At 38.6% G+C, this 22,694-nt stretch overlaps 1 protein-coding gene across 1 annotated transcript in view; it reads left to right on the forward strand.

Annotated features, from left to right (window-relative positions):
- Vps13b (vacuolar protein sorting 13 homolog B) overlaps window positions 1–22,694 on the forward strand; it is a 563,330-nt gene that overhangs the window by 504,263 nt on the left and 36,373 nt on the right. The window contains exons 39-47 of the mRNA XM_055622389.1: window positions 5,275–5,430; window positions 13,420–13,683; window positions 14,216–14,299; window positions 14,477–14,652; window positions 15,141–15,311; window positions 16,098–16,299; window positions 17,228–17,416; window positions 20,595–20,741; window positions 22,248–22,531. Coding sequence (XP_055478364.1) covers window positions 5,275–5,430; window positions 13,420–13,683; window positions 14,216–14,299; window positions 14,477–14,652; window positions 15,141–15,311; window positions 16,098–16,299; window positions 17,228–17,416; window positions 20,595–20,741; window positions 22,248–22,531 — 1,673 coding nt within the window. The remainder of the gene's footprint in view (window positions 1–5,274; window positions 5,431–13,419; window positions 13,684–14,215; window positions 14,300–14,476; window positions 14,653–15,140; window positions 15,312–16,097; window positions 16,300–17,227; window positions 17,417–20,594; window positions 20,742–22,247; window positions 22,532–22,694) is intronic.

The following is a 22,694-nucleotide window of genomic DNA, read 5'->3' on the forward strand; positions in this document are numbered from 1 at the left end:
TGTGTGTGTGTGTGTGTGTGTGTGTGTGTGTGTGTGTGTGTGTGTGTAATATAGTAAGTGTCTACTGGACAGTCGGTGTTAGTAACTTTACTATATTTTATTTTTAGCAACTTTCTAGTACTGCTTATTTTCATTATAAACTGCTGTAATAAAAATGCATTTAGATAAATCGCTGGACATATTTATATAATTTTCCTTGCCTATATTTTTATATGACATTAAAGATAAATTCTTATATAGAGCTGGTGAGTCAGTAAACATCTGAAACTAATACTTTCATGCAAGGAATAGCTAAAATTTCCATCCCAACCAACCTTTGAGAGATGTCAGGTTTCCCTCTTTTTAAAGTTGTTTCATACTAATTTTACAGCATTTGTAACCTTTGATAGATTCAGACAGTTATAAGGGAAAATTTACAAGCACTTCACACTGTGAAAAATTACGTATGCAGCAGCCCAGGTGCTATGGCAGTGGTCACTCTTAAAAAGCTGCTTTAGAAAGGCTTTCATAAATTAGCCCTCTCCCTCTTTCTTGTTTCTACCAAAATAAACTGCATGAAAGAGTCTAAGTTCTGAACTAAAAACCAATTCAACTTTATTTCTACCTAATCATTCTTTTTATGAAAAACTGCATTCTACAAATGTTAAAGGCTGCATAGGGTCCAGAAATTTTCAGTGTTTAGTCATGATGATATCAAGCCATTATGTAGAATTATTTCTGCATGGCTTTTCCCATGATTTCCCGTGATTTCAGCTAACTTGAAAAGTCACAGTGCATGACATATTTCCTCTCATTGTTGTAATAATTTCCCAGCATTACACATGCATGTTCCACTTAAACCAGACATTACAAATGGATAGATGAACTTTGCTTTCCAGATATTTTGTATAAGTAAGACTTTGTAAGAATACCGTAATTTCCATTCATGATGCTCACCTTTTTGTTTACTTTACCTTTTGGTCATAGTTTTTTCCTCCACCAGATCCTATCCTGTTTGATGTTTTACTGTCAGCATCTCAGTGTCTGAATTTTGGCTCTTAGAGAGTACAGTGACTTGTAGTTTAACGTCATTATCCATATAAGATATAGCTTCTATTTTGAAAACATTCAAAAGGGGGAAAGTATTTTTTAATACTATGATTTATTTTAATTCTTGTTTTATTTGTAAAAGTCTCTACTAAAATTTGTGAGAATCTAATTTTGTTTAATTTCACTAATCTTGATTCATTTATTCAATAAACTTATTAAATGTTCTCTGTGAAATAAAATCTTATACTAATGAGTTTAAAATTTTAAGTATGTGGTATATAAGTTTTAATATGTTAATATATACAAAAGTTATAGGTTTAATACATATCAGTATATATCCAGTTGCCTATTTCACTTGAATTACGTATTAATGTTTTGCCATTTTTAAAAATTTCTATGAGTACAATGAATTAGGAAAAACTTTGGAGTTGTTTGAACTCTTAGTTTATCTTTAGAACATTATACATAACATAGGGTAAATTGAAAAACGCAAGAGCAAACCGCATTTATTTTTTTAAGGTATAAAGAACAAGAGTTTTTAAGCAAATAACATGTATCAGTTCACAGAAAAATACTTGGCACCTTTGTTGTGTGGATTTTAAATGTAGTTACAACATTCACGTGTTTATCCTTTCCCTTTTCTTAGCGCACTCTGTTTTCCTAGATTTCATCTTAGTTTTCTTTCTTCCTGAATATATCAATTCTGGAATTCTTTCTTTAGACATGTCTGTGGGTGGTCCTCATGGCCAACCTCTAACACCCCAATCATTAATTCTGCTTTATTTCATATAGAAAAAAAATGAGCTGAAAGCTGTATATCCTTCCATGTGAAGTCTTCAGTAGTAAAATTACACATTTAGTCTGGCTGGCAGCACAGCCCCAGGGTCTGCTGAATAAAGAAAGCAGAGTCCCTTGGGATCACCCAGCAGTTGTGGCCACAATCCCTTGCCTTTAAGCTATCATGTTAAAGTTCCAGGAGTGACTCCTCGTTAACTTTTCCACTCAATGGAAAAAACACTAGCTAAATAGTCCAGAAAAGAATGAAATGTCTGGATTAATTGGAAGGTGCTGGAGGAAGTGAGTCAGTAGGGGGAACTCTTCAAAGACAGGAGGCAAAAGAAGAAACCCCAAGTTGATAAAGAAACAGAAAAAAGCCTTGGGCTCCACGTAAAAGGGATAAGGCTCTTGCTACGTTGTTTCTCCTCCTGATGTGCAGTTTGGGAGCCTGCATACACCACTTACTCTCCTGTTAACACCACGCTTAGTGTGGGGAAGGTCCCTTGACTATTCCTGAAGAGATTATGAACTCCTTAGCTTCATAAACCAGCGCCAGCTACACCAGCTACCACCTAGGCTACCTGTCTGCCTCCCACCTTCCTTCAGCCAGCTGACATTATTAGTTTATGGCTGCTGCTTTTCAAATCTCACTTTGTCCTTTTGCCATGAAAAGAGCTATGATCTTTGACAATAGAAGTTCTACCCAAACTGAGCCTCAGCTGTTTATGAAGCTGTCTTAATCATGGAAGCCTGAAGCAGGCCCTCCCTTGTCTGGCCTGCCATAGTGCCCTGCTCATCCCCCACTGCCATGTGGTTCATATGCTCTTGAGTATTCTCCCTGGAGGATAGTTTACTCTTGGTGGCTCAAATAACATACCTCTACCTCAGGCACTCTTCCACAGTGCCTCAGTTTTACCTACCTTGAGGCCCACATAATAAAGATGAGCTAGGTGGATGACAGAAAACATCTCATTGACATTAAGTCGTATAAGGTAAATTTCGTATTTTGTGCCAGATTTTCTATTCCTATCTAGAAATTAAAATCCAGATAGGAATATTAATTCTTAAGAGGAAACTTTAGCCACTGTATACAAGAAGATGCCTCCCACCCTAGTCTGTGGTACATCTGATCCCTGTCATCTGTGGCCAACTAGTGCCAAAGCTTCCCAAGCCTTGTGACTCCACTGTACATAGGTGAACTGACATGCTCCTGGCCATTGAGTTCCTTCTCATGGATTTTTCTCATAAATTATATACATGCAATTGCCAGTGATAGCTATTTCTTAACAGTGTGCCCAAAACATTGCAAATACTCAATCGGTGCATGTGGAGAGATATGCTACATTTACTTCCCACTTAACTTTTCTTTGTGAACTGAACTAAATGTATCTGAATTTTTTTAATTTTTTTATTTATTACAATTTATTCACTTTGTATCCCAGCTGTAGCCCCCTCCCTCGTCCTCTCCCAATCCCACCCTCTCTCCCTCTTCTCCTCCCATGTCCCTCCCCCAGTCTACTGATAGGGAGGTCCTCCTCCCCTTCCATCTTACCCTATCAGCCATGAGACCCTATCATGTCTCATCAGGACTGTCTGCATTGTCTTCCTCTGCGGCCTGGTAAGGCTGCCCCCCCCCCCCCCATCAGGAGAAGGTGATGTATCTGAATTTTAATAACTAAAAGAAAATATTTATGCCAACATTTTGAAAACAAATAACTACCAAGGAAAACCTATTCCTTGGTAGTATAGAATCTATGAAAATTGTGTGCAGGAGGGATCAGCCTTAATTAAACTGAGTTCTTATGCAAATATGTACATCCTCAATTAAAATCACATGTATACATTACTCTATGAATCTATGGCATGTTCAGGAAATCTAGCTGCATCTGACCTCAAGTAACATTCGTTTTTTGTTTGTTCGTTTGTTGTCATTTTCAGCTACCAATCTTTTCAAAGGAAACAACTTTCTTGTTTCCTTTAAGCTTTGTGTGGCCCTGAACTTTAAATGTTCCAAACACTGCTATTCTCTCTCTCTCTCTCTCTCTCTCTCTCTCTCTCTTTCTCTCCTCCCTCCCCTTCTCTCTCTTGTAACTAATATTTACATACCAAAGATACTCTGGGTACTTTTATATAGTAGTAGAGAATATATAGGTGAGACCATGTTTTTCCTAAGGCTACTTGCTGCCTTGGATTTTTGCATTTTGTGTCTTAGCCATTAGTCTTTTTAGAAGTCATCCCATCAGTGGCCTTCTTATTTCTTGGTCTCATCAGCCATGGTGTGGATGAAGAACTGAAGAAAGTCCATAGTAAAACCAGGAGGACATTGGGGAAATTTAGAAAAGACTGATATAGGTCTTTTTAAAAAAAAAAAATGCTTCTGTAGTCATCCATCAAATACATCTTATAAGAACTAGTGACCTTGGGAAAATTTCAAACTAAAGCATGTTTTCAGGGCACTTCATAAGGCTGAAATTCAAAAAAAAAATAATATACTTCCCTCAAGACTTTCATTTTGATGATAATACTTTGTGTACCTTTGTGATCTATAATTCTTTGGATGCTTTAGTTTCACTCAGTCTATAGTTGGGAGTGTCTCATGAGTTTCACCTTAAGTTGACTGCTAAATAATGGAATGAAAAATGTTGCATTTAGTATCATATAAACTCTTAAAATATCAGTTTCCTTATACTTACTAAGCATATCAAACACTGCTTATATGTTTTATAATTATTTTTATAAGTTATAATTGTTACATGTCTCATATACTTGTAGTTAAACTGATTTTTGTAGGTTAACTTAGTGATTAATAGCCAAAATGGTAAATATTTGAATAACCTGCAAAAGAAATTCCAATAGTCTCAATACTGTACAAGTAAGTGAAACTATGCACCCAGAGATTCTGTTGGTAAATTATATAGTAAGTATAGAATGCAAAAAGTAAAAAGGCCAAGGACATTTATCTCATATCAAAATGCTGAAGGTATTTCTGATTTAATACTGTAATGTCATAAAAGGTATATTAACTGAACTACATCTTCTCTTTTATGTTTTATCAAATGAAAAAAAAAAAAAAGGACTGATAATTTAGGGTCAGAAATAGTGCTACGAGCCAGCCTTAGCTGAATTTGCTGCCAGCCAATACCAGTGTCTTTTGATCTCACGTTTAACCTCTTGTTCTCCAAATGAATGAAATGGCCTTTTTCCTCCTCAAATGTTCAACGGACCTTTTGCCATTTGATAGAACCATTATTTTAAAATGTGATCTGGAAAACAACATTAACTCTGTGGCATATTTGCTATTCTTAGCTTGGTGAAATAAGCTGGAAGCAGATGAATAGTGCAGGTTAGAAAGAAAACACATGCTAGAGATTACAAATAAAGAGGGTTTCCAGCTATGAGACTTTCATTTTAGGACTAGATTTTTGTTGGCATGTTTGGCATTATGACGATTATTGTTTTTCTTTCCAGATGTTACACATCTGTATTGAAGGCTGGGGCAACTGGCGCTGGTCAGAGCCCTTCAGTGTGGATCATGCCGGTACATTTATTAGAACAATTCAGTACAAGGGTCGGACTGCTTCACTCATCATCAAGGTCCGGCCACTCAGTGGGGTGCAAAAACAGGTGGGTTTCCTTGTAGTCATGACCCAGACATCTCTTGAATCTTTTTCTATAATTGACATGAATCTCAACTGTAAAGAAGTATTATAGAAAATTTAGCAGTCATTATGTGCATTACCTTCTGACACCATGTACATGAATACTTACTGATGATGATGCTGATGGTGGCTTCAAACCCTTTGTCCCTCATCTTTATGAGAGTTGCTGACGAGCAGTAAACTTTGCTGATTTTAGTTCCACCTTTTCCCCCTGTCACCACCTGCCTTCTGGAAGAGGTGCTAATGGGCTGTGAAATAGCCGAAGGCCTTTCCTGAGAAGGAAAAGAAGCAGAGGGTAGTAGAGACCCTTGAATAACCAAGAGTTGCTTCATGCATGTGCATGTAAGAGTAATGTGTATGAATGTGTTGCGGTACTCTCCTGTGACAGACTGAGCGTGCACTCCAGCAAGCTTTTCTTTTCCTAAGAGTTAATATTAACTGCAGTAAAAATTCACTGCAGTCTGACTCTTGGCATATAAAACCTCAGCTCTCAGCACATATTTTTACGTATTTTATAAAACTTCCTTTGGCTGTTTTTGAAGTTCTAAGACTGCAAAGGGAAAAAAGTATCTAACACTTTTTTTCTGTGTTCTTAAGATGTGAAAATGTGGTTTCTAAAAGATGTTTTTCAAGCATGGAGCATATGACAAAAGTAGAAAGGAAGAAAGGAAGTATTAAAATCTGAAAACTGGCTTCACCACACACACAAACAACTTGCATTTGTCTTAAGGGTTTTAACATATACATCTGCATCTGGATTGTAACAGGCAAAGCAGAGCTTGTGTGAACTAAGGTCATGATAGGAACAGTACTTATTCCTGGGAAAGGGTACCCCTTTGATGGAGTAGCAGGGCCTCTTGTTAAGAAACAGGCAGGCAGCAACTGGCAAGAGGTGGAGTGAAGCCTATTGTCTATCCTTGATCTGTCCCTAATCTGGGATCTTAACTTCATGTTTTCATTATTGTGGACTACAGTAGTCAAAAGAGCTTACAGCAGAGAAAGACAGGAATGTGGAGAAGAAGTGTCCTGATTAAACCATCATTCCACAGAGTACTAATCGTCTACAGAAGAACAGGAGAAAATGCAAGATACCAAGAACAGGACACAATCTTTGTTCTCAAGTTGCAAATTCATGTAAACCCTGGCCTCTATATGACTGGAAGTAAATGTGAAGGGAATCTGGAGGCCTCATTGAAAAGATAATGCTTCACAGGAGCTTTTCAGTTTCATGCGGTCCCATTTATTGATTGTTGATCTTAGAGCCTGTGCAGTTGGTGTTCTGTTCAGGAAGTTGTCTCCTGTGCCAATGAGTTCCAGGCCATTCCCCACTTTTTCTTCTAACAGGTTTAGTGTGTCTGGTTTTATATTGAGGTCTTTGATCCACGTGGACTTTAGTTTTGTGCAGGGTGATAAGTATGGATCTATTTGCATTTTTTCTACATGTATACTTCCAGTTAGACCAGCACCATTTGTTGAAGATGCTGTCTTTTTTCCATTGTATGGTTTTGGCATCTTTGTAAAAAATCAGGTGTCTGTAAGTATGTGGGTTTATATCTGGGTCTTCTTTTTTTTTATTTTTTCTTATCAGTTACATTTTATTAACTCTGTATCCCAGCTGCATCCCACTCCCTCATTCCCTCCCAATCCCACCCTCCCTCCCTCATCTCCACCCTATCTGGGTCTTCTATTCGGTTCCATTGATCCACCATTCTATTTCTATGTCAGTACCATGCAGTTTTTATTACTGTTGCTCTATAGTATAGCTTGTGATCAGGGATGGAGATACCTCCAGAATTTCTTTTACTGTAGAGGATTGTTTTAGCAATTCTGGGTTTCTTGTTATTCCATATGAAGTTGAGAATTTTTCTTTCAAGGTCTGTAAAGAATTGTGTTGGTAATTTGATGGGAATTACATTGAATCTGTAGATTGCTTTTGGTAAGATGGCCATTTTTACTATGTTAATCCTGCCAAGCCATGAGCATGGGAGATCTTTCCATCTTCTGATATCTTCTTCTAATTCTTTCTTCAGAGACTTGAAATTTTTTTCATACAAGTCTTTGGCTTCCTTGGTTAGGGTCACACCAAGGTATTTTATGTCTGAGTGAGCTATCTCAGAAGCAGAAACACACACACAGTATATACTCACTCATATAGACATATAATATAGGATAAAATCTATATACCTAAAGAAACTAATCAAGAGGGAGGACTCTGGCTAAAATGTTCAATCACCATCCAGAAAGGCAAAGAGGATGGATATCAGAAGAAGGAGAAAAGAGGGAACAAGTTAGGAGCCTGCAACAGAGGACCTCTGAAAGGCTCTGCCCTGCAGACTATCAAAGCAGATGCTGAGACATATGGCCAACCTTTGAGCAGAGTACAGGGAATCTTATGAAAGAAGTGGGATTTAGTAAGATCTGGAGAGGACAGACACTCCACAAGGAGAGCAACAGAACCAAAAAAATCTGAGCACAGGGGTCTTCCCTGAGACTGATACTCCAACCAAGGACCATGCATGGAGATAACCTAGAACCCTTGCACAGATGTAGCCAATGACAGTTCAGTGTCCAAGTGGGTTCCATAGTAATGGGAACAGGGACTGTCTCTGACATGAACTCATGGGCTGGCTCTTTGATCACCTCCCCCTGAGGGGTGAGCAGCCTTACCAGGCCACAGAGGAAGACAATGCAGCTACTCTTGATGAGACCTAATAGACTAGGATCAGAAGAAAGGAAAACAAGACCTCCTCTACCAGTGGACTTGTGGAGGGGCATGTGTGGAGAAGGGGGAGGTAGGGAAGGATTGGAAAGGGAGGAGGGAGGGAGCTCCAGGGGGGATACAAAGTGAATAAAGTGTAATTAATAACAAAATTTTAAAAAGATAATGCTTCATCTTGGAAAATATGTAGAATTTGAATTAAAACAGGACGTTCCAAATAGACAAATATACGAACATGAAACAAAAGAATCTTTCTGAAGGACTTATGAGAGTCCCTACCTACTGATATGAAGGAGAATACTAAGGGGCTAAAGCATTCATAGGCTTCTGTCTGCCTCAGCAGTTCTTCTGTGGTTGTACTCTTATATGGTAAATGTATACTCATCTTCTAGTTCTGTCCCATGTGCTCATTCAGAAATACATCATCCACCTTCCCATGTCTGAGAAGTTCTCACACAGCTTTGGCTTGACTGGTTTAGAAAAGAGGCTTGGTCCCTCACACCTAGTAGCCCTTTCTGTTGTTTATCTCTACCAGCTATTAAGAAATTCTTTCTGAAATTGGATACAAAATCTCTTACTATACTACCAGACTTTTACTGTTCTCCATAACTGTGAGACATACCCAACCACCACACAACTTACTGTGAGAACTCTGCAAGCTGCCTCTATATACAGCACCTTAAAAATAGTAGAAGGCATAAACAACAAAACCATACACAGCAGGATGTATTAGTATATTTGCATATATGCATATACATAATAAAGAAAAAAAGGGCTACCAATTTGAAAGACAGGACATGGAAGAAGTATATTTAAAAATAAATAAATAAGAGAAAAGAAAAACATTTCAGCATAGACAGGGAGAGTCTCCGAAGCCCAGGTTGCAACCATATACCAAATATCAAAAAAAGAAAAGAAAAAAAAAAAGGAGTTTCTAAAATCTTATCAATGTTTTCCTTCTTTCCTCTGGGCTTCCCACTCATACATACAAGTAATATTTGAAATACTTTTTAAATTAGATTTCATTTCTGTAACCATGACAATTTAGTGTCAGATCTGATGGTGTTATGGGACATCCAAAATATACAATTTTTTCAGTTGATAAAGTTAGGAAGAAAGGAAGTAACCAAGATTCCAGGGAACTTTGCCTCCTTTTTGTCTTGGCCTCTTTCCTTCTCTCCCAACTAGACTTAGAAGTTGTCAATAAACAACAGCTGACTAATTAGTGAGGTTTGGGGTGCAGGTCGAGGCTTTGGGATCCCTGGTAAGCTTTAGACACGTTGATATACCCTTGGACAGTGGAGAGGTAGCCAGAACGCTCTTTAACTCTGATACTTTGGTCTACCTTTCTATTATCATTTCTTCTGATCAAATACTAACTGCCGTGTACACAGTTTGCCAGCATCTTTGTGTGTTATGCAACTACTCATGTACCCACATTGCTTCTGTGTTTCTGTCTCCTCACTGAAGAATCTCCTTACCAGTCTAAAAGCTCAAACTCATGTATTCCTCCATCTCTGTACATACACTTTTAATCACAGTTAAGATATCATTTCCAGTGCATCTGGCACTCTGGACTTACTCTTTCATATCACTGTTCTTCTTGGCACGGATCTAATATGAGCTCTGAAACCTGCTAAGTAAAATCATATGTAGAAATCTTCAGTACACATCTTTGTGGCCTTGGGAAAAGAGAGGAATTATTGAGAAACCTAGAAATGTGTGTTAAAGAGAAACCCTAAGTAGCTGTCTTCAACTGATAAATTAATCTTGAAATTCTGACCATAATTTGCAAAATAAAGGCACTGTAGGTTGGCCAATTTGAAGAGAAGCAGACAGAGCTTCCCTGAACCCAGTTCTCTGAAGGAGCACCCTTCCAGTGAGTGGCCATTTTGGATTTTCCTTTATCCAAGTAGTCTTCCCTTCCTGGCCATTTTTAAGAATATTCCCTTTTATCAAGTTTGAAAGCCTATTTAACAGGCTTTTTAACTTTAAAGTGAAACTATAAAAACCCACCAAGAGGATCTTTGTCTTTAAAAGAAGTGAGTCCCAGATGGTTGCAAAGATGTTGTGGTTTCTGTGAGAGAGCCAAATTGTCTCCTAGAGCTCCTGGGCTGCAAAGGTTGTGAAGTAAGCTTCTTGCATACATATTGCCAGGCCTGGATAGATTAAGAATAAGGCAGTTAGATACTGCCTTGGAGTTTTCAACTGTTATTTAGAGCTAGGCGCTACTATGATATCAAAAGACTTAGTACCTGAGTGCCTGGTAATCCCTAGCATATGTTAAAGAGAAGCTTGCCCACTCATTTAGGACTCATGGTTGAGTTTTATGGTTTGTTTTTGTGAAAGCTTAGTTCTAAAAGATTATAATGGCTCATGTATCTAGGGGAAATGTAAAAGTGAAGAGCATCTGGTTTTACAGATGTGCTCCTAAAGAAATTGTGCACAAATGTTTATGAAAATGCTAGGGGTTTGAGAGATGTCCCAGTGCTTAAAAGTGCTTAATAACTTCCATTTCAGGGGATCCAAAGCCCTCCAGCCTTCAAAGGTTCCTGCATACATATGATCCACAAACTTATACAGGCACTGAATAAAATGCCAAATCCTTGTATTCAAATAATGCAAGGTACTAGAGAAAGATCATTTAATATTTCGTGTCTCATTCTATGAGGTTTGTTCTTATAAAATTGTTATCTTACAAGTAAGTACAGTTATTCATTCAGCACTTAAGAACATGTCCTGCCAAGTAAAAGGCAGTTCCTCTTCCAGAACACCTGAGTGAAATCATGATCACAATATGATATTAATGTCATAGGAACTGTATTGACTTTCAAGGTTACTTACACCTTGATGTTATAAATTATGCTTTTTAATCTTCATAGCAAGGTGATGAGATAGATCCTGTTACTTTATATTTTGTTCCTCATCAGAAGAAAGAAAGCAAGCCAGTGTTAGTTAACTCGGTGTCTCAGTGTTGTATCTACTTCCCTGCTTCTTCCCGTATTTGACTTCCTAGTCTGAAGATGGCTACAAAATTTCTGCATATGCTCTTATAAGACTCTGTGACAGATGCAAGGGGACTCTGGATTATCTCTCTTACCATTGAGGAAATCTTCATATTAAAAACACAATTACATGTTCATCCTAGGCATTGGCAACAGGAGAAAGGAGTTAACTTTATACAGCCTGCAGTACAGCTGAGGGTCAAGGGAGGTACCTGTCTAATCTCTGATACCTAAACCAACTCAAAGTGTTTAACAGCAAGGGAAAAAAAAGAAAAGCTGCTGAGATGAGAAGGGAATCAATGGTACTTGTCAAGTTTGTGTTATGTTCTTTCTTGTACAATCTATATTGATGAGTAGATATTAGTTTTTTTAAGACATGCCCTTATTGGGGTTATCATCAATTTAGATTATGGGATAGACTCTGATTATGGGATATTATGGGATAGACTCTGTGGGAGCCACCTGACAAGCTACTCAGTCTCTGCATACCTGCGTTTTCTTCTTGTGAAGAAGAATCATGCCAGTACCTACTTTATAAGAATTAAGTGGTTAGTTGGTTGATGGTGGCACATGCCTTTAAATCCAGCACTTAGGAGGCAGAAGCAGGTGGAGTGATTTTGAAGCCAACCTGGTCTACAGAGAGAGTTCCAGGACAGTTAGAATTACACAGAGAAACCTTGTCTCCAAAAACCATAAGCAAACAAACAAATAATTGGTTAATTTATGAAAATGATTTTTATTGAGTTAGAGTTCTCTGGCATGGTTGGTTGGTTGGTTGGTTGGTTGATTCTTTATAAATCAGTTCTTACCGTTATGGAAACAAAAGTCCCAAATATCTGTATGAGCAAGTTGAAAAGTCAATGTGCAATTTCAGTCTGACCCTGAAGTTCTCAAAACCCAGCTTCCCAAAGCTAACAAATATTTCCACTTGAATGAAAAAGCTAGAAGTTATCAATGTCCCTGTTCAGTCAGCAAAATTGACTAGATAATGCCTTAACATTGAAAGAGGGACAGCCTGCTCTATTCAGCCTGCCTGTTCATGTGGTAATGTCATCTAGAAATGTCCAGAATAAATAACATTTGACTAAATGCCTAGGTAGTCCATGGTCAAGTTGATAACATTAAAATCAGTTTTCATACGCTTAGACCTATAATAATAACATATGTTAGTAACTGATACTATTTTATAATCTGAAAAATATCACAAATAACCAATATAGTTTGTACAAATATTATATTAGGTTCTGGGGTTATAGCACAGTGATAGTGCACTGGCATAGGATATGTAAAACCCACGGTTCAATCTCTAACACTACAAAAAGAAGAAAGCCCTGTTTTCCTTAGATATGGTAAATATTTATATTACAGAATAATTTGCTTTCTAAAAATATTAACTGTGTAAGAGTAAATTTTGCAGTGTCTTTCCAGTTTCAGTCAAATTAAGAAATATTTCCTACTGCCTCCTATGGCCTATATTCTTAGCTGGCTGCAAAATTAACTAATCCAGGTTTAATGGAACTGTCTATGTGTAAAGTTGTATAGTTCTACAATGGAGAAAAACAAAATATAATTCTGTTTTTCAATCAAAGCTCCTTTATATTAGTCTCCAGTAAGATCTTTTAGCAGATGAGATCTTGGAAGCAGATAAGGTCTTGGAAGCAGCCTCAGGGAACACATTGATAGTGGGCAGCTCCTCCTATTACCAGGGCTCGGGGCCTGCTTTCACTTCCCATGCTTCTCAGTTGCTGTATCAGTTGTCAGTCCTAAGCATACTTCCTAGCCAGTCACCTGTCAAGACATGACAAAAGTACTTCCTTCAGGTTCCAAGCATACCCTGTCCCCCTTATCCAGCCCTCTTCTCTGCCCTCTCACTCTGAGTCTGCGTATGGTAGTGGGTAGGTCTGAGCTTCCACCTGTCTGCCAAGTGAGCTATGCACTGCCATGCTTTCACAACTTTGATTTCTCAAGTTTTAGCCCAGTCATCTCTTTCAACCTCCTCTCTCCTTCTAGCTGTTCAGGGGTTCCCTGTCTGTGTGTCTCCTCTTTAAATATCATCAACTCTGTGATCAGAACAAAATTTATTTCTTATTTAAAGACTTCTTTCCCTGTTTAACTAAACTTAATTTGTAATGACCATCAGTGTATCTCCCTGAATATTTAATATTTCCTATTTCAGGTTAATGACATCCAAGTTGATGAATCTTTTGTGTATTTATATATCATCTTTTAGATTATCATCTGTGGAAGACAGATCATCTGTAGTTATTTGTCTCAGAGCATAGAACTGAAAGTTGTTCAGCATTACATTGGTCAAGATGGACAAGCTGTAGTTCGAGAACACTTTGATTGCCTCCCAGCCAAACAGAAACTGCCTTCATACATATTAGAGAACAGTGAACTGACAGAGTTGTGTGTGAAGGCCGAAGGAGATGAAGACTGGTCAAGAGATGTATGCCTGGAACCCAAAACCTCTGAATATAGCATTGTCATCCAGGTATGAGAGGTACTAACATCTAGACTAGAATGGCTTTAAAAACAGAATGTTTTCAGTGTACATTTAGTTGATGTAGGCCTGGCTTTTTAATAAAATTAAAATTGGTCTGTGCAGAAAGTGAAATCTGAAAAAGCATAGAAAACCTGGCTGGTGCTTCAGGCGGTATGCTCCCTACCTCAACCCTTCCCAGATGCCGATGACCTGAGGCTGATGGGACTATGGTCGTGACCTCCCACATGAAGGTCTTTTTATAATCTCTGTCTGAATCTTTACCTCCATCACTTTCATCCACTTAAAAAAAAAAAAAAGGATGTCTCCATTCTTGCATCACTCCCCATGTACAGATTCCTTCCCTGTTTTGGAAAGGGTCCCTTTTGTCTGCTACATTTTATCTGCATTATAAAGTCTGCTTGTTTTAGTGGCTTTTTCTATAACTGTAAACTTATTTTGTCATCTAAACAGATACTCTGTGTCTTATTTTGCTTATCAGGCTGGTTAGGATCTTAAAAGGCCTTTGCTATCTCATGTGCAGGTGCCTACTTCAAACAGTTCCATTATTTATGTATGGTGCACAGTTTTGACTTTAGAACCCAACTCTCAAGTTCAACAGCGAATGGTGAGTGCTTTCCCAATCCTTAAATATAGTGTACAACTCTGACCTTTCTTATTCTCAAATAAATAAGGTCAGAGTGACCCAAGGAAGAGATTTATTACAAGTTTGTTTTAGCCACAAACAGCTGGAATACTTCAACAAAGCAAATATGAAAGTTGTTCTGTCCTTTTATTTTTATAGATCGTGTTCAGCCCTCTTTTTATCATGAGAAGTCATCTTCCAGACCCTGTTATCATACATTTGGAAAAAAGAAGTCTAGGTTTGAACGAAACACAGGTTATTCCTGGAAAAGGGCAGGAAAATCCACTGCAGAACGTAGAACCTGACCTTGCACATCACCTGACATTCCAAGCACGGTACGAGCAAAATGGATTTTCCAAAGACATTTAGCCAAAAAGCCGCCTTGAGCTGTTGTGGGACCATGATGCATTCTCACTTATATTCTTGTCTGAGAAGAATATTACTGTAAAACTACTCTGCCTCAACTCCTATTCTCATCCATGGGTTTAGATAGAATTTGGCCTTTTTCATTAAGCTTATAAATAATAAAGTGGAACCATAAAAATACAATTTAATTTAGATTTGTTGACACATTTCTATAGAGAAAGGCGGATGGATGATTAGCGATCTCACCCAAGCATGGGCAGGTGGGAGGAAGAGCCAGGGCCCAGATCATCCAAAACTATTGTCATAAATCTCTAATTCTACACCCCTCCGCACCAAAAAAAAAGGAGAGAACATCCCACAAAACAATATCGATCTAACTATATTTGTTCTTGTATTTTTCTCAGCAAATTATAGATCACTTAAAAATCTTTAAGTGTTTTTTCTTTTCATTTTCTAGAGAAGAGTATGATCCTTCAGATTGTGCTGTTCCCATATCAACAGCCCTTATTAAGCAAATAACCGCTAAGATACAACCTGGAGGCACAGTTAATGAGATGCTTGATGAGTTCTATGCACCAGAAACGTCCCACAAACCCATTTGGCCTTACAATAAGAAAGATTCTGACAGGTAACATCATTCATTAACTTACTACATGTACTTCTAAACATAAAAAGAAGCCATTCACAAAATACTAGCTGTGTTATTCATGCTTTTTGTTGCTGTGATAAGATGAACTTCTAAACATAAAAAGAAGCCATTCACAAAATACTAGCTGTGTTATTCATGCTTTTTGTTGCTGTGATAAGATGCATGAGTAAAACACCTTACAGAAGGAAAGGCTTATTTTGTCTCAGTTTCAGGAGTTTCAGCCCTTAATGGCAGGGAGGGCATCACAGAGCATGATGGGAGCATCTGTAGTTCCCATCATGGCAGCCAAAATGCAAGAGGAGAATGTCTTTATTCTTAGCTTTCTCTCTCTTATTTGTATTCCTTCTCAGCCCCAACCTATTGGATGGTGCTGCTCATATTCAGAATTAATCCTCTCTTGAAGTATCTTCATCAACCCAGAGGTGTGTTTTGCTAGGAATCTCATATGTTCTTCTCAGTGCCGTCAAGTTTATAGCTTGATTAACCATTATGCTAGATACAGTAAATGCTGTGGAGCAGAGCATTTGCATGCATCAGATTCTGATATCATCTAATTGGTTTAGTTTTATGGATATTTTTACTCATAAGGCAAAGCATCATTAAATGAAAAGCTGCTTTCTCCTGCTTCCAAATGCAACCCTGGGTAACTCTGGTATGCAACAGTACCCTTCGGGAGCATTGTGTGTCTGGAATGCTTAAACATGCTTCATAAATCCTGAACTCATCATATTTCAGTGAGTCACTTGGATGTGTTATTTGGAACAGGAATGAACAGCTGAATCAGTGGGATAGTCCAATGCGAGTGAAGCTGTCAATCTGGAAACCATATGTGAGAACCCTGTTGATAGAACTGCTACCCTGGGCCTTGCTTATCAATCAGTCTAAGTGGGACCTCTGGCTGTTTGAGGGAGAGAAGATTGTTCTACAGGTTCCTGCTGGCAAAGTCATCATTCCTCCTAATTTTCAGGTAATAGAACTTAAAACTAACATATTCTTTTCTCTCAATAAGGAGATTTTATTCTAGGATTATACTTACATCTTAACAGGATGGATTCCTTATGGAAAACTGACCTGGTAGGTGCATACATAAGGGATATGGAATGTTCTTTGATATTTAAATATTTTTCAGATGTGTTTTTCCTCATCAGCAGTACTACTCATGGCTGAATTATCATTACATCTGATAACACATACTAGTTACATTCCCATTGTATACAAGATATTTGACAAGCACAGAAGCTGTTCTGAACATTAACCCATTACCTAACATGGCACCTTCTCCTTTGTGACTGCACTTGGATGTCCATAATTGTGAATGTCACGTGTTGATTATAACATCATAAAATCACTCATGTCACAGGGTAGAAAAATCCTAACTATAAAATAAAAATTCACATTATGACACCAGAGGACTGACTTTATAGTGCTAATCCATTTGAAGAAGAAATTTATAAGAAAATCTTTAAAAATATATTTCCTAGTAGAGAACAATTTCAGAACCTTCCTTTTGATTTCCAGTTTATAAAATCTTTATTCAATGGTATTTTTCTTATTTCTTGAAGTAAGAGGATGCTGTCACCTTATGGAATTGGAATGTGGCCTGCATGGACCAATGGTACATACTATGCTGATGTAGAATGAGATGAACCTTCCAGTTTTTAAGTCTTTGGAAGTCATAGGTCATCACAGCTTGAGTTTGGTTCCTCCCTTCTCGGAACTTAAATGTCATTGTGAATCAAAAAAGAATATTGGAAACCAAAATAAAATACATCTTGTCATTATTTTGTTTTAAAGTACAGGGTGACTATTTGGTTGCCTTAATATATCTATTGTATAATATGTCTTTAAATCCTGAAGATATGGAAGAGTTAAGAACTGAGGCATTATTTTTCCAGGAAGCTTTTCAAATTGGAATTTACTGGGCAAATACAAACACTGTGCACAAGTCAGTAGCAATTAAACTGGTCCATAATCTGACATCTCCTAAGTGGAAAGATGACAGTAATGGTGAGGTCGTGACACTGGATGAAGAAGCATTTATTGATGCTGAAATCAGACTCGGTGCTTTCCCAGGACATCAGAAGGTAAGGTCCCCATGGATCTGGTGCAGGGAGATAATATGCTGCTTTTGTAGAGTGTTTCAAGTATAGCTGCCTCCCCTTTCTGCTGTTACTTATTCTAAATAATTTATAATAGTGAAACACTTGTTTTCTTCCATAGACCTCAGTTTCACAGTGGAATTTTTTTTTCTCTTTACTAGTGATAAGATCTGAGTTCCCTAATTTATCCAGTAACTGCTCCATTTCAGAACACTCATTTGATTTATAATGTCATTTGATTTATAATATGGGGAGTGGACTTATTCCCAAATATTCACAGACTGTATTTGGCCTTCTCCTTCAGAACAGGAAGTAGGGTATCTACCACTTCGAGAAGTGGCTTTCTTTCTGGAAAGGCTATCCTGACCAAAATGAGAGGACTTATTCCATTTTCTTATGGAATTAATGTTGTAAAAAGTGATTATTGTCTTCAATGCATGATTGTAAAAAAATTTATTAGTTTTTTGAGAATTTCATGTAACATGTTTGATGGTATTCACTTTTCTTCCCCAGTTCTTCCCAGATTCACTGGCCCCTTCTCTCTACCCATCCATCTTTGTGTCCTTTAAAAAAAAAATCAAGATCAACTTCTGCTGCCTAAATATCATTTAATGTGTGATCTTCCACTGGGTTCAGGCTGGCTCACATGGGGCAGCCTCCTCCCCCACCCCCATCTCCCAGCAACTAACAGTTGACAAGAGTTCTACTGCTAGGGATGGGATTCCATAACCAACTCCCATCTCCATACTGGAATTTGGTCTGCGGCTTGCACAGATCTTATGTGACCTTGTGTGTGCTGTGGCAGCTGCTCTGAGCACAGGTGTGAGTACAGCTACCCCACAGTGTCTAGATAACCTGGTTTCTTTGTCTCATCCACTGCCTCCAGCTCTTACACTCTAAGCAACCCTGTGAACCCTGGGAGTATGCAGTGCATACTTTCCCTTCAGAGCTTAGCATTGTTATAAAAAGTAATTATTGTTATAAGAAGTACCTTGACCAGTGGTGGGTCTCTGTGTTGATCATCAACAGGGGAGGGTTGGGAGATACATTATTCCAAAGATGGGATACTGAAAGAGTTACAGGTAGCAGGGGTAGGTCTGCTCCACGCTTTTAGAACTATGGATACCAGGAACATAGTTGGTAAGACACAAATGTTGTGTGATTTTCAGCATAAACCTAAAACCTGTGCAAACCAATTAGCTGAGTAATTCAGAATCACATCGGAGACTCAGACTTGTCAGAGAACCTGTGTGACATGGGGAGACTCATGCTGTGCCTGTGTCATCATTGCCTTAGCCTTCTTCAGAGAGAAAATAGAGGAGAAATAGAATGCCCAATGACCTTTCTCTTCAGGGAGAAGTTAGATTTCTATTGAGCATTGTTAAAAGAGCCTTTTGAGAAAAGTTAGGAACATTTAGTCACTTTATAGAGGTCCATCTTTGTCAATATTTAACACTGGTGTTCCTCTCCTCAAAGATTTGCACATATTGCCACTGCTGACCAAAGTGCTATAGTGGCTGGAAGTGGCCAAGAGCCATTCCACTCACAGGAAACTAAAGAGTGTGAGCTGAGAACTACCATCAGAATCTGGGAGAGATACTGTATTGTCAAACACCCAATACTGTAGCACCTTAAAATGGTCACAGCATGTGCTGAGTAAATGTCTGTGAGGCAAATGGAAGAAGGAAAAGAAGAAATGGGAAAGAAGGAAGGGGAAGGAAACAAGAAAAGAAAGGACAAACTACAGAAAAATATGTTGATGTAACTATTCTTTTGTATTAATTCTTAAACATTTTAGTCTCAGGACTCCTTTATACTCTTAAAAAATATTGGGTTCTATCAATTTTTATCATATTAGAAAAAAACTATAACGTTTTTTAAAATATAGGGACTTAAATATATTCCACTGGTCAAAAGAAAGTGGCATCACATTGCCTCTATGAAACGCCAGTGTATATGCATGAAGAAGCTAGAGAACAAAGACAAATAGCACCTTATTAGTACTGTAAAAGTGGTTTTGACCTTGGGACTCCAGGAGTAGATAGCCCACAGAGCTCACAACATCCCTTGAGAACTGCTGTTCTGAGGATACTGCGTAGTACAAGAGAACCTTCAGGCAGGTGGCAGCTTCAGCTGTTCACCAGAAACGCTACAAGGCAATGAAAGCACACCCGTCATGGGAGAGAACAGAGCCGTAAAGCTCGGCCACATGGGTCTCTTTTTCTCCTGTGTCCTGGGCAAGTTGCTTTCCTCTTGTGTACTGTGGAGAGGATATTTACTACTTTTTGTAGGGGTTATGAGGAATTGCAAATTTAATATGTATTAAATACTTAAAACACATCAGAAGCACAGTGTAGCATTACATGATGGTCAGTATTTTTTCCTTCATTGCCATCTTTTATATGAAAGTTCTCTAAACTCTCCTTGATGCAAGCAAGGTGTTCTGTGGCTTACTGCTAGACTGAACCTGAGGAGGAGGAATGCTGGGTGAGAACCTGTTGAATAAGGCGTGTGGTATTTGTTTACATATAAGTGATTTGTAAAATTTATAAAATAATCTGAAAACAGATCATTTCTTTCACTATGTGATAGCAGCAGCAGTAATTGGTTTGCTAAAGGGCCCTATTGGAAATACTGCCCCATTGGTTGGCTAACACATTTTTGAGACCAAAAAAAGGAGTGTTGTTAAGTATTTGAAAAAAAAAAAAAAAAACCAGTACAATTGGTACTGTCCCATGCAAATTCATATATAAAACATTACTTTAAGAACAGTTGAGGCCACGGAGCTGGAGAGATGGCTCAGTGGTTGAGAGCATTGACTGTTCTTCTTCCAGAGGGCCTGAATTCAGTTCCTAGCAGCTCACAACTCTCTCTAACTCTAGTTGCAGGGGACCCGACACCCTCTAGACATACATGGAGGCAAAACACCAATGTGCATAAAATAAAATAAATTAATTTAAAAGAAAAAATAGTTGAGGCCACGTGTAGTGGCTCACACCTGAAATCCCAGCACTTGAGAGATAAAGAGACACAGGGATCCAGAAATTGGGGCTGCTATGAGCAGTAGTAAAGACTGTCATAAAACAAACAAAAGAATAGTCAAGAAGTCTTCACATGTGTTCCTTTGGTATAAAATCTGCCATCTTTTCTGTTTACCCCACAGCTGTGTCAGTTCTGCATCTCCTCCATGGTGCAGCATGGCATACAGGTTATTCAAATTGAAGATAAGACAACAGTAATCAATAATACACCATATCAAATATCATATAAACCACAATTGTCTATCTCCAACCCATACTCTGGAAAGGAGGTAAGCAATCAATAACATGTTTCTTTCTCTTTCTATCACTTCACTATCACAGACTCACCTCACAATGTCAACCTTCTTTTAGATTGGGGCAAAGAAAATGCTAACATTGAATATAGAAATCTTATTTGTGTTGGATTTAAAACTAGATGGCAAGTTGCCATGGGGACAAGTGAGCAGAGCTGCTGGCTACAGCAGCCCTGGAAAGTGCTCACCCAGCTCTCCCCAGCAGTGTCGCCCCACACCCTATTAACACAGCAGTGGCTCCTGCGTGAAGGCTGGTGCCTGAGCTGAGCCATGGCCCTGAGGACAGCGACCATGGGCCAGTTTATTTTCTTAATATCTTATAGTGGCAGCATGTGCAGAAAATACATCCAAGAATATTCAGAACTTTTGACATGGCTCTTTGTACAATTAACAAAAACATTGATATTTTAAGAAGGTAACGATAATTGTTTTTCAAAACAACGTGGCATAACTCCTTGCTGTTGAAACTGTCTAGATGATTGTCATTCTTTAGTCTGTGTTCAGTATCGTCCCTTTCTCCTAAAGTTATTTTCAACTGATTGGATAGGGTGAATGCCTTCCTTTTACCTTACAATGCATTGTGTATTTACAAAATACAATAAAACAATCTGTTTGAACAATAGAATTTCATTGTGTTGCCCTGATTTGGCACAGCTTCCAAGAGAGCAGTGGAGACCTGATTCCTCCCTGCAGCAGAACAGTATCCCCCTTTCAGCTCTGACCCTGCCTCTGACTCTTTTTTGAGATATGGTAGTTCCTAGCCATTCTGGGAGACTATGAGACAGTAGGGGATTTTTTTTTTTAAGTCGAAAATTCAGAGGCTTAAGGCACTGCTGAGATGGCTCAGTACCTGCTGCTAACCCCAACAGCCTGGCTTCGTTCTGTAGAACCCATGCAGCAGAGAGAACCAACCCTAGCAAGTTGTTCTCTGACCTTTGTGTGTACATACATGTACACACACAAAGGTGTGTGTACATGTATGTACACAAACACACCAAATAAACATATTAATAAATATTGAAATCAAGAAGCCCTAATCTCAGAAATGGTGAAAGTCCATTTGAAGGCTGGAGTCAGAGCATGTCCCTCCTGCCAGTGAGCCTCATGCTTTGTCTTCTGAGCCCCAGCTTCTTGTCCTGAATCACATGCAGATTCTTTTCTTAAGATTCCACCTATCCAATACAACTTCCTCCCCAAGCCATCAACACTTTTGCAATGCCTGGGGAACAGTGAAAACTTGGTGCTGCCTTTTAGGTCAGCCTGGCACCATCATGTTTTTTTGTTTTGTTTTGTTTTGTTTTATGCCTGAGAGGCCCTTCAAAGCTGTCCCTGTCACATTAGTCCTTTGGGTGTAGACAGACCACAGGGATACCTCTATGCTCCCGTCTTGAACACTTTGTGAAAACATGGTCATGGTTTCTTAGAAGACATGCTTCTCTGTGCTGCTGTAGTGAACATGCTCCCTCTGTGTTGTCTTTGCAGCATTTTCATGTTCCAGACAGTGCTACTTTTAGCATTTGCCCAGGGGGAGAGCATACTGCTGTGAAATCCAGCTCCGTGCCTTGCTGGGACTTCCTGCCTGATGTGGGACCATCCATACCAGACACAGCCATGCTTCAGAAACAGATACTGCTGGGCTTTTCTCCTACGCCAGGTGCCGACAGCTCTCAGAGCTGGAGCCTGCCAGCCGTCATTAGGCGAGAGTTTCCCAGACAGAGTGTAGCAGTGCCCTTTGGAACCTTGAGGGAAAATGGATTCTGCACCAGGTATTTTACCCAAACGTGAATGCTTTTTTGCTTGTCATAGTTGCTGCTCATCAACAAACCAGGAGAGACAGAATAGCAGTGTTCCATATGTAATTCTAGTTTTTCTTTCATCTTTAATGACCTTTAGACATTGGATACAGTTGAACAAAGGTCATGATCACAA

Source organism: Psammomys obesus, unplaced genomic scaffold (assembly GCF_907164565.1).
Source record: "Psammomys obesus unplaced genomic scaffold, mPsaObe1.curated_primary_1811, whole genome shotgun sequence".
In the NCBI taxonomy this organism is placed as follows: domain Eukaryota; kingdom Metazoa; phylum Chordata; class Mammalia; order Rodentia; family Muridae; genus Psammomys; species Psammomys obesus.